This window comes from Pteropus vampyrus, unplaced genomic scaffold, assembly GCF_000151845.1.
Source record: "Pteropus vampyrus isolate Shadow unplaced genomic scaffold, Pvam_2.0 Scaffold4, whole genome shotgun sequence".
Lineage (NCBI taxonomy): Eukaryota > Metazoa > Chordata > Mammalia > Chiroptera > Pteropodidae > Pteropus > Pteropus vampyrus.
In genome coordinates this window covers 7,368,168-7,385,183 of record NW_011888785.1, presented here as the reverse complement: position 1 = coordinate 7,385,183, position 17,016 = coordinate 7,368,168, and the positions used below count along the sequence as shown (strand labels likewise).

Sequence of the window (17,016 nt, the reverse complement as noted above, 5' to 3'; positions counted from 1 at the left end):
CTGTTTTTCCTTTGCTTTCTTGATTTCTGAAATACAAAGAAATCTGAATTCTAATGATGTGAAGAGTTTTTTCTTGCCTTTCATGAAATGTATTTTAATGGGGAGAAAATGAAGAGAAAGAACTACTGTCAGGGTAAAAAATGAGTATAGAAAGGCTTTAGTGGCACATGATCCACTAAAAATGTTTAGGGAACCCCCAAATCAATGAAGTAGTGATTCATGAATTTTAAAGTGGTAGATTTTTTTTTAGAGGAGTGAGGGTGGCCTTTTAATCTAACATTTTACCAAAATATAAATTAATGGCATCTTAAATTCATATTGTGGAATATTTGCTCTCTTTCAGCTTTAGTGCCATGAAAGGCTACATTTGATGGTCATATCTACACATCAAAATTTCTTAAGTGTACATCAAAATTTTGAATAGTAAGATAACTCAATAATATGATTTTATTTTTAGTTTTAAAGACAAATAATAAATAAAATACCTGTATTTTATTTTCACATTTGACTCCAGAATATCCAGTGTGGCAAGAACACACATTGTAAAATACACATCTGCCTCCGTAAAGACACTTTTGATTGCAGATTTTTATGATTAGCATCTATTGACACGTTCTATTCCAGGGGTCTTAAGCCATTCAACAACTGCCCTACAAAAATAATCATAAGAATCTATGAATGACCAATTGCACTGCCATCTTCCTGCAACCAGGGTGTGTGCGTACACACACACTGACACACACACATCCAAAAATAAAACACCCCAAACTCAACACAACAGTTTTATAATTCTATAAAGACATTTTAAGGTAAACAAAATTTTCACTGGCTACATTTTAAAGTATTTAAAATATATCTTTGTTTTCTTTAGAGAGGTGATTCAAACCAGTAACAAGATAGCGTTCATAATTTGCTTCTTAACAATTTAGCAAAAATTTACTATTGGCCAGTATATGAAAAAATAGATAATTTTATATACCATAATTAGAAGTTTAAAGTATAACAACTCTGTTGAAAACTCCTAAAGATTTTCACATTATTTGTACTAGAAATTTTTTCCTTAAAATCTCTCCTAATGAAATTTAAAAATACTTCTATTTCAATCTCTCTCTCTCCCCCCTCTCTCTCTTTTTCTCTCTCTCATTTAGCTATTGTCTATCTACATACCCACCTATCAATAGAAAATTCTCATAATAGCAATAACTTCTAAATAACTAAAATTTTCCACATAGGAGGAGAAAGGTCAAATGAATTATAGTGTTTGTATTGTGGAACTTAACATATCACTTAAAATTATGTTTTTAAGGACACGGAAGTATTTTTAAGAAATACTATGTGAAATTAAGCATAATGTGAAATTATATACAACACAGTTATTTTTCATGGAGGGGTATCTGCTTCAATAGCTCACATTGGAAACTGACATAATTCAAGATAATATTCTCTTTGGTATAAATGCAACATTGAAAGGTTACATTTTCATTAGTACTGTTGTGCTCAGGTGGGTCATGTAATGCACAAAGCTCCACAGCTATGGAAGCACTATTCACATCACAGACTTCATAGATTTAAATATTTATTAAACAATTTTTCAGAAGATAGCAGTAAGACATCTTGTTCAAATAATGTCATCAATATTTAGACAGTTTCTGGATAGTTGGGAATACACATAAAGGGGAGAGCATTTGAGATCTTTCTTCCTGGCATATCTCTTCAGTTTGACACAAATAAACTCATAAATATTCTCTACAAGTCTGGATGTTTCTTATGTTGGCATTTACTTGGTGTAGTGAGTCAGGATTCCAAAGAAGCCCACCCAGGATTACTCTGTGAAACCACATCTGTGCTAGGTCTAAGCAGGGCTCATTATGCCGCACTGGCTCCCCACCTTGCATCAGGTAAACTTGGATGAGTTTCTCTTTGAATTCTAGGCTTCTTTGCTATAAGTAGCAGGCCATGACTTTGAACTGTTCTAAGAAAACTCTTGAGGTGGATAAGGGTTGAGATAACCCAGGGAAAGAAAAAAATAAGTGTGTGGTCTCTTTTAATTTTGGCTTTTTAATTGAATTGCTTACTGAGAGTTTGAACAAAATCTTTGCTGGTTAAATGAGAGACTGAAGTCTCTTTTGCTCTGAAAAGAAATAGACATTTGTTTTCCCAGACTGAATAACCAATAGGGTGATGACAGTTGTTTCAGACCCCCGAGTCCAGAGTGGCAGAAATAGGCACGGCAAGGTGTGCAGTATGGTAACACCACGGATCTAGAGAAGCTCTTGAGAACCCAAGGGAGAAGGGCAGGACATCCTGGAATGGTTAGCTGAAACAGAGAAGGGGAGGGAAGGAAGGAGGTAGGGAGAGAGAGAGAAAGAGACCTGTGCCTTTGAAAGCCTCGTGTTTCTGGTGGAGTCTGGTGAGATCTCTCTGGTCATTGCTAAGGTACTCTTAGGTGACTAAGAACCTTTGTAGTATTGTCTGAGGAAAAATTTCCCCTAGGTCATAAAGTGGTCCTATAAGGACATCCACCATATTTGGTTCATACGAAGACATTGGTTTTCTCTAGAAGTTTGTTCAGACTATGGATCTCAAAATTAACATGGGAAATCATGCCCCAGAGGCTGACAAGTTCCACGACGATCAACCTCCCATTAACTCAGATGACCAAAATGAAGATTCTTTGATACTTCTAAATTAATTTTTGCAGGGGAGGAGAGGAGACGGGGGAGATAGATGAAGTACAAGGGGTCAAACATGTGGTGACAGAAAGACCTCTAACTATGGGTGGTGAACACACAATGCAATATATATATGCCTTACTGTTGAATTGTACACCTGAAACTTGCCAATGTCATCATAATAAAATAAATAAATAAATAAATAAATAAATAAATAAATAAATAAATAAATGGAATTGCAAATCTAGTCCATAAAAAAATATTTAATTAATTTTTGCATGCACAGTTAGAAAAAGCCAGCTATAAAATTAGGCAGAATAAGTAGAAAATATATTTAATTGGTCTCTCAAAGTTTAAAAGGATGACAGATAAATAGATCAACCTATGATATTGTTTATGCATCAATTCGATTCTTTGAGGTATTAGAAATGGTTGTCCTTATTTTAAAAGGGAAAGGTCTTTTGGAACTTGACTTGTCAAGGACAGATATAAATTATAAATGCCTCCAGGGCAAGATTTTGAGCCAATTGTTCTTTTACAAACTAGTGAGTTTTTATCGTGGCTGAAAGGTCTCTGTGTCTGTCTGTACATGTGTGTATATATATGTATGTTGTAAATGTGAGTTAATTTTCTACCTCCAAATGGTATTGTTAAAATTAATTTAAAGGCAATCGCTTATAGGAATTGGTATTCTAAAATTCTCAGAAATATAGAAACTAACTGAAATGTTTTTCATGTTCATGTGATATGAAATTAATCCTTAGTAAATAAAAGCTAGCTTAAGTTTGTTGGTTTAGGTAAAATAGACATATCTTTATTTTGCCTGGGTTTTACAAATATAAGTCCATGTTAATAACTGACTTTTTTCTATAAAAAATGTTTCTAGGGGTTATAAAATGTCCAAGCTGAAGAATGCTATTTGCTACTTTTTAATTTTTATTAGAAAATGAGGTTTTAAGAAGGATTAAATTTTCAGTATATGTAGGAATAACTTTGTAGTGTTTCAGAAGAGCCTCTGGAATACCTCAAAAGATTTTAAATTGCATGGGAAGGATTATAAAATAAGCGATGAAAACTTCCATGGTATATTATATAGGTAAACAATAGTTGTAAATAAAAAAATTAGTTGGAGTCTGTGGCCATGCCACCCTGAACGTGCCTGATCCTGTCTCATCTCAGAAGCTAAGCAGGGTCGGGGCTGGTTACTACTTGGATGGGAGACCACCTAGGAAGACCAGGTGCTGTAGACATTTAAAAAAAAAAAATAGTTGGGGCTATGGAAAACCCAAGATGGCCACTTGGCTCTTTCTTGCTCCCCGGCTTCCCATTTTTTAGTTTTGGCATTCCTTCATCCATCTCAGTGCATTTAAGCTGCACTTAGATGAAGAAAGGAACTTATGAGCTGACATTATTGAAAGAAGACATCTTACACTATTGCCAAGGTTTGATAGAGTTGCTTCAAGAAAATGCCAAGTTGGTAAGTGCTTCCTATCACAGCAAGCTCCCAGCAGACAGCTATCCCAAAACAGTGATGACCCCTGTGTACCTATGGATTGATATTGAACTTAGAATCCATTCAAAATAAATGAATGAACAAAACAGAAACAAACTCTTAGACATAGATTATAAACTGATGGTTGCCAGATGGGAGGGGCATCAGGGGACTGGGTAAAAAAGGTGAAGTGCAAATTGGCTGTTACAAATAGTCATGGAGATCTGAAGTACAGTATAAGAGATATAGTCAATAATATTGTAATAACTGTGATGTCAGGTGAGTGCTAGACTTATTGGAGAGATCACTTTGTCAGTTATATAAATGTCTAACCACTATGCTATTATACACCTGAAACTAACATAATATTGAATGTCAGTTGTAACTAAAAAGTAAGAAAAGTTTTAAAAATATACCTAAAGGTGCTGCAACGTGCAAAAACAGTGTGCATATCTTCAGGCTGTGTTTAGAGTACCTCCATTCATAGCCATTGGAGCATATTTCCACATTAATATATTTTTAACATCTCGTCATTCTTTCTCACGGTCACATAGACTTCTCTCCAGAATGAGTAGCCCAAATTTAGGGTGACAGCTTTTTTTGACCCAAGCATTTTATCACAAATAACTTCCAATGTAAATTCCAGTGAGAATTATTGATTTCTGAGCACAAATTTCTTATGTTACTAGCATTTAATAAATTCTTTGATATTTTTCTAGGATGAGAAATGTATAAATTATAATAGTAATTACTATTAAAATAAAGTCTAAGAGTCATGAAAATAACATGTAGCATCTCTGATACATGGAAACAAGTATGGTTCATAAGCTGTTGAAAAGCAGGGCAGCATTTCTAATAAAAAGGCATGGTCATTTTATAACTGCGATTTCAGTTTACTATACACTTGAATCAACAGTTTTAAAATTATGTAATTATTGATCATTTGAAAATATTTTGGGGGGATTTCTAGTTTTCTCATTAAGTTAATCTTTGTTAATATTTTAACATGTTATTTCAAGTTTTCATAAATTTAAAAATTACATAAAATTTGATTTTCCTCTATACCCTGAGATCACATCTATGTAAAAATGTATGACTAAAACTAAATGGAAATATATTAAAATACTAAAATTATAACATAAATTAGTTTTGGGTGGTGGAATATAGTGATTAATTTTAAAAACCTCATATTTTCTATGATTTCCATGATAAATATGCATTTATCTTATGATATGAAAAAATATTTAAACCATATATTAAAAACCTTCTTTGTTGTACCTGAGAGAACTTCCCTGGCAACTCATAGACCATAATTTATGTTGCACAAAATATTAATATATTATACCATACTTTATTTCTATTAAATGGATATAAAAATGGATAAGATTTCCTTTTATTTCTAAAATCATTTTGTTCATGGATCAGCATGCTGTGATTTTTTTCCCCCATATGGGTTTCTCCTAATGCTATACTTTCTTTAGTAATTATAACAGATATGGGTTCAGATCATAAAGTAGAAAACAAATTCTGTAGGCTTACATATTTGACACCACATTCCTTCCCACGTAGTAGGACAATAACATATGTTAGAAGCAATACATTCACCACTGTTTTTACATTTCTGAAAGCAGATAGCTGCAAATAGAATTATAAACAAGTTAAAAATATAATTTACTAGTCATAACATATCATAAACTACAAAAAATTTCATTAAAGAAAAAAGACAGTTAAAAGTTAAATATTAAAGGATCTTTTCCCTTAATATTTTATCAAGAACTTTTTCAATGTCACTATTTATTCTTGAAAAACATGATTTTAATAGTTGTGTAATGTTCCACTAATAGAAATCACTGGAAAATACAGTGTACCATCTTTCTCTGCTAACTTAAAAGTATGAGTTGAAAAGACTTGGCATTTTACTCTCTATTTCAAAAATTTGTCGATGGCCATGCCACCTTGAACAAGCTCGATCCCCTTGAACAAGCCCGATCCCATTTGATCTCAGAAGCTAAGCAGGGTTGGGCCTGGTTAGTACTTGGATGGGAGACCACGTAGGAAGACCAGGCGCTGTAGGAGTAAAAAATTTTAAAAAAGAGATTGTAAGCTGACAAGGTCCTTGCAATTTGTGAGGTCAACCAAGGGTTGCCTCACCTAAAAAAATTAAATAAAGATAAATAAATACATACATACATACATACATACATACATACATACATACATACATACAAACATTTCAAAAAGATGTTTCCTAAAACAAAAAAAAGTAAGCAAAAATAAAAACAAACAAAAAACAAGGAAAATACTATTTGTTTTAAATTCTGATTTATGTTAACATAATATAGGTTTAAGCATTTTAAGAGTATTTCTCTTATGTCTGCTGCATTGTTTCCCTCTCCAACCAGGACAATAGCAAATGTTTGGTCCTACATATTTTCCTCCGTTCATGCACATGAGATCACAGATACCTTAAGGTGAAAGAATGAAATATCAGCCCTTAAATAGCAATATTGTTGCTACTTAATATGTTTGCTTTACACTTAGTGTTGTCTTACCTTTTTGGCACCTCCTACCAGTGTATCCTTCATGAGAGGCGGCACACATTATTTCTTATGCAGTGGCCACCATTCTTACAGGGAGAGTGACAGATAGCTAAAAGAATACATGGCAGGAATCTGAATATTACACATTCAATTACTGTATACTACGTATTGCATTCTGTGCTTGTTATCTACAGGGGCATAAGGCAGAGAGATGCACTATTAAAATAAAAGATCAGAACTGCAAGTCATTATAACTATCCTTTCTAAATCATAAAATACAATGCTTAGAGCTATCGGCTGCTAATGAGTTAGCACAATTTGAAATTTATTGGTGAAGTGTTCACAACTAATGGGGTCTTCGGTATTATAGTGCATATATTAGGAAACTTGTTTTAATGTTTCATCATACTTTGAAGTAAAGAGTGTAAAGATCTGGTCAAAACCAGTAAAATAAGTCAAAATCTAGCTCGAAATAACAATGTATTGTTCCTGTGAAAATCAGAAAAATCTGAACTGTCACATAATATTTAGAAAATACTTTTAACTTTTAAATACTTTTAATGTTTAAATATCTACTGAGGTGATATATGCAGAACACTATATGTGACATCTCTGTGACTGCTTGGTAAAAATATTTTTAAACATAAATTCTCTTTGTTAAGAATATTTATTGAATAATCTCGAGTATGCTGTAGTACCTGATATATCTATGTATGATACTACAGAATATATATATGTGTATTATTCTGCTCTATGAAGTTTAGAAGTTGATATTTATCATCTTTTATGAGAGGATTATTATTGCTTCATATTTTCTCCCACATTTGAAAATTAAATGCCACTATTTTAAAATTAATAATTCATAGGTAATTTTTAAATTTAATTTTTCAAAATGATAAATAAATCTATTTTAGTTTGTGTCTTAAAAATGAATGTCAAATTAACTGGTTTTGGTAATAGGGCCATTGTAGACTGACTTCATTTTTTAATTAAATATACATTTAATATTTATTAAAGCTGCTTTCTTTATTTCCAGACATGGTAAGGAAAATACAACTGACTTCAAATTGATTTATAAATAAAAATAATAGAGCACTTTATATATAAAAACAATATAACTAAATGATTTTCACATATGGATAATTGTCACTATTTTAGACTGAGCCTTTTCTGGCTAACACTTGAGCCTACTTTTTCTGGTGTTTTTATTGCTATTTTTTATTATAGAAAAATGCTTTAACATTTTCTGCTTTTAATTTTTATACAATTTAAGATTATTTCTATTTATTAAGAAAAATATATAGCCTTGCTATAACCAATACTCATCTATTCCACAAAACTTGAGTATAGAGATAAATACATTTATACAAGAAAGTATATGTAATAAAAGTAATATAGAGAAATGGCATAAAACTTAGGCTTGGTAATGCCCATCCCTAATTCCATTTTAGGAAAAGGAGGTTTAGGAGAAAATCCACCTTCTCATATATATTTAAGAGATCTCTAGGCTTCAGATAAATCCATCAAACTCCAAAGTGAGCCAAGTAATCTGGCCTCACGTTCTGTGTAGAACAGGCTCATGGCATTCAAGGAATAGAGGAAGTTGGAAGATGTATTTAACTATCTCTCCAGCCACACGTTTTAGGCCTCACTTATTAATAATGTAGTTTTTAACTCTTTCATGATGTCTCTAGCTCAATTTCTATCTTCCTCTTTTTAAATCTTATAGAATATACAGTGTGTGATCCTCATAATTCACTTTTAACCATACTCTGCCTTAATTTATTCAATTGCTTTCAATGCATGTACCGTCTTCCTTTCCCACCATTTGGGTTACATCAGGCTCACAAATGGATGTGATCTAATAATAATAAAGACCATGTTTTCTTTTGTATCTTCTGTAACATGTCTTAATGACAATAATACTATTACTTAATGGTAGCTTGCCATGTGCTGATTTTATGTGTAGGCAGTCGACTACATGTCTCACTTGTATCTTATAGCAACTGTCTGATTCAAACTTGAAAACCAAGATTCCTGAGGCCTGTAAACTAAGTAAATTTCCAAAATCTATGCCAGCTAGAAATTTGTAGACTAGCTAATTTCGAAAGCTGTTAACATGACATATGTTCAATAAATAATTTTTAGTTCAACTTGGTAATTTAGAGATTTCCCTCCTTTTCCAATTATACAACTGGCATATAAATTTTAAAGAACTTTTCTTACTGTATCTTACATCTGCTGTAAGTATAATATAAGTAATGTATAAGCTTTTAATTTCCTTTCTTACATTCTCTACTCAACACTATATCTATAACTTGTAAATATGGGTTTCAGCATAGTCTCCAAGTTTTCAAGATTTGCTTTAACTTTATATTTACTTCCTTCCATTTTGCAAACTGCTTACTTAAAGGAAATCTAAATTAGAGAGACTTATTTCCTATGCTCACATATCTAGTAGTAGAATGATGTTTTTTTTCTCTGCTTCAATTACAATCTAAGACTCCTGGTCAATCTTCAAAAAAAAAAAAAAATGGGATCAAATTAAAGTGTAACATGTCAAGGAAAGTATAGATTCCAGGAATTAAATTATGACATGTTTTGACATGCTTTTACTAAAAATCTACCCTACATAAACTCAAAAATATGAAGATGCAGAAAATACACTTTAAATTTCATTTATTGACATTAATTCATGCCTACACTGACAGCTTCAGGACATGCCCATTATTCTGGAAAAACAAACAAACAAAAAACAGAAAAATCTGTAGTATTCACTACATGAGGGAAAGTGTTATAATAACAGGCCATGATCGGGGTAATGATGCATCTTTATGTTCCCATATTACCTTGTATAGTGCTGTGCACAGCTGGCTGTTCGTAAATGTTTAATGAAGCTAAAATAAAGAGAGATCATGAGATAATAATGGATATTAGATTGACCACAAACCAAACATTTTTGCTGTGAAGGCAACACAAATGACAATTTCGTTACAATTGATTGGAAGGGAACCTCGCTTTTTTGTTTATACCTTGGTCCTACAAAACTTCAAGGTTTGACAACTGCCAAGGCTGTAAGTCTAATATATGTGTTATAAATATAATCTTTTTTCAAAATAATGCTGATATGTTTTTGTGAATTCATCATTTGGTGGCCAAACCTGCAACATCACAAGAAAGAAAAAAACTAAATAACATCTTTCCCTTTGGAACTTGTTTTTTTTTTTTTGTATTTAGTCAGAGCTCTGTTTATGTCTAACTTTTCTTTTGCCTTTTTATTTATAAAGAAAAAGTAATTACCATTCCAACACCATGTGCCAAAGTATCTATTTGGACAGAGGCAAGTGTTTGGTTTATTACAGGAACCACCATTGAGGCAAACGGGGTCACACAAAGCTAATGAACAGCAGAAGGGAGAGAGACCATAAAAGTTTTATTATTTAAAAAATGAAAGCTGCACGGAAGTACAAACGGTGCATAATGAAATATTTTATTTTTACTGCAAGTAAAACCCATAACCTATAATTAATTAGACTTTGCCAAACATAAGAGGAATGAAATAACTGGGTAATAGCTTTGTAAGTCTGTTCATTAAGCTTACAAATAATACCAAGCTTAGAATGTGGAGGCCGTGATTAGAATTCAGAATGCCATCAGTAAGCTGAACAAATGACTAGAAGTTAGGAGAGGACAATTCAATAGCACAAACAGAATGGTCTGTAATCTGCTCAAATATGTGTGGTCACGTGTTCCTCTTTAAGTCTCCTTTCTGATTCAAAAAGGAACGCTGCACTCAAGTCCTAGCACACTCAAAAAAATTATTTTTGCTTATTTACCTTTGTTGCATCTTGAAAGTCACCCCTAATTCCATTTTCCTTTTTTAAAATTAAATATATTGGAGTAACATTGTTTAATAACATTATATAGATTTCAGGTGTACATCCACATAATACAACATCTGTATACTCTTTTGTGTAATCACCACCCAAAATCTAGTCTTCTTTTTCACCATGTATTTGACCCTCTTCATCTTCATCTTCTCCCCAACCTCCTCCTTTGATAACCACCATTCTGTCGTCGTATGTTTGTTTTGTTTGTTCATTTGTTGCTTTTTGTTTTATGTCCCATTTTTCAACCCAGTTTTTACCCATTCATCTCCATTTTCGCCATGCCTATTGCAAACCACTAAGATCATAGAATAAAAATTAAGGTAAATTGGAATCGTTCATATTTTCAGCTATTATCTAGCTAGCAACCCAGTTTTTACCCATTCACTTTAATATTTTTTCTTCTAAACTGTACTTACCAAAACTAATTTTCCTCTTCTGTGCTACCACGGAACTGTACCTTAATTGCATTACTTGTTATAACCCAACTTTTATCATACTCTTTTTAATAATTGTATCCTGTGTCTCTTTAACTAATGATATGCTACTTAAAATTAGGGCAAAATCAAATAAATCTTTGTTTCCTTTGCATCATGCTTCATGCATAGTGGCAAGCTACAAATGTTGAATTAAATCTATGTTGAGAAAATTTACTAGATGCCAGAAAAGTAAGTCTTATACATGATAAATAAATGGAATAACATGATGGTGTCCACTTAACTCAGAATTGCTTGGATAGTTAATAAATATAATACCTGTGTTATAATTTTTAAAAAAACTTGAAAGAGTTCTGGAAATGCAACACAGCTATATTTCTTTCCACCATTAGGCAAATAGATGAAGAAAATATTTTTAAAAAATATATTGGTTGGGTTGGATAACATTATAGCTGAAATATATTCTAGGGTCTAATACAAGAAGAAAAATAATGAAAATGAAAGATAGATTTACATGAAATAAAAAATTTATACCAATCTTGTCAGATTAGTTTTGTGTTTTGGGGGGTACAAGTCTTTACAACATTGGCTCATTTTAAATTTCTTTTACTTGACAAATTTATTGAAAACATTTCTGATTTTACCTATACTACAGGTGGGGTCCGTACCAGCCAGGCTTGCACTGGCAAACATCTGGTGTAAGACATTCACCTCCATTTTCACAATGCTTGTTACAAACCACTAAGGTCATAGAATAAAATTAAAGAAAGGTAAATTAAACAGAATTGGTCATATTACTAGCTTTTACCTACCTAGAAAATAGCTGCCAATCATATCCTCAAATTAATAAGATTAGAGAGAAAGATAAAAATAATTTATCCTTTGGCTTTAAATGGTCTCCAGTTCTCACATTCTGTTATTTATTTATTTGTTTTTAGCTAATGGAGATAAGGAAAAGTAGAAAACCATTGAACTGAATAGTAAACAAGAAATGGCCATTTGGGAAACTTATTAGTTACTGATGAAAGTAATCGCAGATATAAATGAGATAAATTTATATGCAATTTAACAAATCTGAATTCTTTTATCTCAAAGAAATAGTCATGATAGGGTCAAGAACACAGTTACTTCTAAGAACAAACTTTTTTGTCTTAGCATTGGCACCCAGAGTTCCAGTTGTATGCAGAATGCTAACTGTTGTAATAAATCACAAATTTATGTTTTTTACTTAGGGGTTAGGTTTATATCGATTAGCACTAAAACCATTAACTATTCGAAGGAGCAATTTCATTGTATTAGACTGCAAGAGAGCTTTGTTTACTTATTTCACACCTTGGTCCCACAAAACCATAAGGACACGTACAGAGATTTCCATCCAAGCAGGTGCCACCATGTTGACAAGGTGGGCTGCAATGTTCTGCAGACACAAACTATCTTATTAACTCATCTCTTAATTTAAAAAAAAAAGTCAATTTATGTTTATGAAAGCTTCTCATAAGAGCAAATTACAGTAAGCTCAGTTCTCTTTTACTATGATATTTAGTTCTGTGAGATTGATTGAGTTCACACTCTGAAAACACCTACAAATCATCAGCATGGTTTAGTTTATTAAACTTGGGGTTAACTGGATGGAAATATATGATCTTAGGTTTCTTCTGAAAAGAGAAACTTAGACTTATGCGTTCTTGCCCTATGAATTACAACACTTTTATATTTCATAATTATTTTAGTATGCTATTATTTGAATGTTTCTGTTAGTTCACTCTAGATTTACTTTGTTAATTTGTATCTTATCAAGAAAGCATTTAATGTGGCTCTGTTTATTAACAATTATATTACATATATACTTATTCTGTGCTTCCAAGGAACTGTACATTAATTACATTACTTATTATATCAACATATTTTTTAAAACATTATTAAAAAAATAACTCATTTGTTTTTTAAAATATCCATTTAAGGAATACGATTTTATAAACTCTCTACTGAAGATTTCAACCAAAACAAGATTATATGCTTATAGACATGTTTTTAAAAATTACTTTTCAGGTTTCTTCTTACTTCATGATATCTTCTATTTGTTGGTATTTCACAGTTTTTTGAAACCATGTTTGACAAGTTATTCAATAATCAGTTGTCCTTTGCTTGAATATTGGTAGGGATATGGCACCTTATAACTAAATCTAAAAAAAATTATTTCTGAAGATAATTTTATCAAAGACAAATAAACTATTGCTCTTTGGAACTCCGATTTTAGAAAAAATTTTTAAATCTTCAAATAAATTAATGTTTTTAAACGAAAACAGTTCTATTTAATTTGTAGAGTCAAGTTGTTTATTCTCGATTACAGCATTCAACATACAAATTACATTCACCTCTTGGTAAAATAATGGCATCCTGCCACTTCCCTGGGAGTTAATTCAGACAGAATTATTCCTGGACAATCCTTACCTACGCGTCTACCAGTAATCGCCCTTTCCCTTATTACAGTGATATATAAACTCTCTATTATGCAGAAAATTGGAAAATGGTAGTTTTTCGCTCAACTCAGTAGCTATATACAGTACAGCACCATTGATTTGTCAATGGATTTGATATATTTTGAACTCCAGATGAAGATCTCATATTATTTAGCCTGTTTCTGATGATCTCAAAGTCACTTGAGAATCTGGCAGTGTCTCGCCATCACCGATTTTTGCTGGACAGTATTATGAGATAGAGAAGGTTTGCTAAGTCTTTCCTGGCCCTGAGCATTCACTCTGAAATAGTTTATTTGAATAAGGTCTTGACACATTTGCTCTTTATGTTATTCTGTAGGCTCAAAATAAACAACACAGGAGCTTCAGTTTGCTCATCCATATTTCCTAAATTTTCTATAATGAAAATGTATTATTTGTGTAAAGAAAGTTATAAAAAAATACTAACAAAATAAAAATAAATAAATAATAAAAATAATAATAAGTAAAACACAGGGTGTTTGGATACCAAGAAAACAGTAGTCTACTGTGGTTAGAAGTCAGGCTGGCAACACTTAACAATTGAGTATAATTGATAACACCTTTTGCAAAGACGATTTTGCCCAAGTTTTATATATTATCACTAGTTTGAGTTTTCTTGCCTTTCTCTTTCCTTACTAGAGTCACCAGATGAAAAATTTTAAACATTTTAAAAATAACTGTTTTGGAGTAAGTCTCCATCCATTCCACATATTTCCGCTAGTTTCAAACATAAAGAGGAACAGTTCAGACAAGAATGATCCTTGCTGCACACCTGCCAACTCATACATCCTCCTTTTTATTTCAAGAGGCTCCTGCTTGAACAAAAGTTACAAAGTTAATCACAACTTGGAGTTCCTGACACAGCTAATTCCTGCTTGGTTTTCAAAAAACAGAGATCTGTCTTTAATTCCCTTTGAACAAACCTTCAAAGTGGAGATTTTTGGCCCTAAGCTCCTCTTCAATATCATCTATTGCCCAAAGCTTCCCACTCTGTCTTGAAAGCTTTGTTGGTATCGGAGGGCATGTCAATGGCAGCTCTAGTCAGCTGCTCCTGCATCATCTGTAATTGGTCAATGGCATTATCATGGCCCAGAATCAGAGAGTAAATTCTCTAAAACTCAAAGACATTGAGGAAGTACCAGGATGGAGAACTCACCTAATCATCTAATGTGAGTAGTTAGATTCCTTGATGTAACATAAGCTTATAACTGAAGGACAATGGAAATGGGACCTTGGTTGTGACAAAGCCTGACAATATCATGTCGTTCCATCCACCAATAGGAATCATAAGGAGAACATTTGTTACGTTGCCTTTCATCACATCTGTGAGCACAGTAGGGTCAGTCATAGAAGAAAGAAAAAGTACTACCTTTCTTTTATTTATTTTTTTTGAAAAATCTATACTTTGGGTTGTTAGAGTAGTATTTCATGTCAAGAAAGACTATTTGGGAATGTATTTTCCATTTTCCCTGAGGACTCTGCTTTGAATTACAGCTTGACTGTCAGAGACTTGTTTCTGGGTTAGCTTCTTGTCACTCTGCAGCAGGATGAACACTTACTTAATGGAGGATCATGCCTACAAAGAAGGTGATGATCAGATGGGTAGGACCACCCACAGAGGCGGATGTTGGAGTTGTGCAGCAGCTCCTGCCCACCATCTTCACAGGGCACCATCTTTCTGCCAGGTGTAGCTGTGTTTCTCTTCTCTCCTTCAAGTTTGCCTCTAGGCCTTCTCATGCCCCAATAAATTATTTTTAATAAAGATTAAAAATTGTTGACTCCCTCACCAGCATTAATGAATATATATTAGTATGTATACAGTAAAACTGAATTATTTTTTAAAAAGGTTTTTAAAAAAATACTGTTTTGTTTTGGCTCTATTATATGATTTAATTTGAATTATTACCTTCATCACAAGTTGCTCCACCATGTCCTGGGAGACATTCACAAATGTTAGGCTTAATACATTTTCCATTATTTTTGCAATCAGGGTGACACATAGCTGTATAAAATAAAGCTCATGGTTAGAAATATCAATTAACAATTAAATTAATTTTACAAACTAACAGGTGCTACACCTACCAGTTTGATAATTAGAACCAGTGCAACCAGGTTTACATTTGCATGTTTGGGGCAACACATTCCCTGCTTTTTCCACATGGGTGTCTACAAATGGCTGCAAAAATCCAGGAAAAAAAGTCAAGAAAAAAAATTGTTAATACAGTATGTACATGTTGCCCATAACCTTAGTTATAATAAAAGTAAAATTATCTGAAACTTTAAAAATTTGGTACTGTTATTAAACAGTAACCACTATATTTATCTATAAATTATTTTTCTCCTTGTATTTGTTTTTCTACTAGCACGACAAGAAAATTAGTAACAAGGTAAGAAAGTACTATATGTGCTAATTACTTACTCCCATAACAAAATCTATGTTGGAGATGGCTGCTAACCATTAATGGGATTAATCATTTTCGGAGAACAATGAAGTTTCAGATACTAGTCAGGTAAATGTTGATAAATGGCAGAAATAATCAGAATTTTAAAGAGCAAGATGCCGGGAACATATAAGTTTATTGATTTGTATTCTTTAAGCTTTTCTAACTACCTGATATATTCTATTAGGCATTTAACACTTCTGAGGTAACTGAAACACACAAAGGTGTTTTATTTGTTAATAATAAGGAATTTTATATTATAAACATGTAAGTATTGAAGGTTATTATTATCATTATTCCTACAGAAAAAAATAAAATAAAATAAAACAAGAGTTTCTCTAGGTAATACCGAGAACAAAAGAATATGCCAACAACTCTATTGCTTAAGTTGGTCTCAAACAAATCAAAATACAAACAAAACAAAACAACAATAAAAAAATAGCTTCTGTTTTGTCAAAGCCAAAAATTTGATTTGCATCAGAGAAAACAATGCTGATGATTATGAAAAGAAGTAAACACATTTTTTTTTTTTCAAAATTAACATGATGCCCAACTTGTTATATTCTCAAGAGCTGGAGGAATTACAGAGAGGCTTGGTTTATGCGAATAAGCACATATGCCAGAATTAGTAATTTATAGTTCTAAATGTCCACTTTGAACTTAAAAGAACCCAGACTACAATGTTATTCACATCTCTAGTTTATCTCTTCAGCTGCTTAATGCCAGAAAACTCAGTTAGCTCTCTAAGGCTCTGCTTTCTCATCTGTATAATGACAAAAATTACACCCAGTATGTGGAGTTCCTGTGAATTATATGACATAATTGATATAGGATTTTTCCAAAGAGACTAAAATACAGTAGATAATAAATATATGTATAATACATCATATAGTTATAATATTACTTAATATTAACATTTAAAAAAATAACTCAGAAACATCCATGTTAATTTTTTAAAATGTGAAGAGAATACAGACAAATAAATAAAATGAATAGAAATTAGTGAACTAAAAGGAGTAAATAGAAATTAATAAATAGAAAAATATCTT

At 32.1% G+C, this 17,016-nt stretch overlaps 1 protein-coding gene and 3 pseudogenes across 1 annotated transcript in view; 2 read left to right on the top strand and 2 right to left on the bottom strand.

The window, feature by feature from the left end:
* Positions 1-374: 374 nt before the first annotated feature.
* Positions 375-17,016, bottom strand: part of VWDE (von Willebrand factor D and EGF domains) — a 68,443-nt gene continuing 51,801 nt past the window's right edge. The window contains 12 exon segments of the mRNA XM_011364613.1: positions 375-380; positions 486-615; positions 5,718-5,799; positions 6,537-6,629; positions 6,717-6,756; positions 6,758-6,813; positions 10,005-10,114; positions 11,688-11,769; positions 12,350-12,445; positions 15,433-15,528; positions 15,609-15,652; positions 15,654-15,702. Of these exon segments, the coding sequence (XP_011362915.1) occupies positions 375-380; positions 486-615; positions 5,718-5,799; positions 6,537-6,629; positions 6,717-6,756; positions 6,758-6,813; positions 10,005-10,114; positions 11,688-11,769; positions 12,350-12,445; positions 15,433-15,528; positions 15,609-15,652; positions 15,654-15,702 (884 nt within the window).
* On the top strand, positions 3,804-3,922 carry LOC111742930 (annotated as a pseudogene).
* LOC111743134 lies at positions 6,103-6,240 on the top strand (annotated as a pseudogene).
* On the bottom strand, positions 14,430-15,263 carry LOC111741948 (annotated as a pseudogene).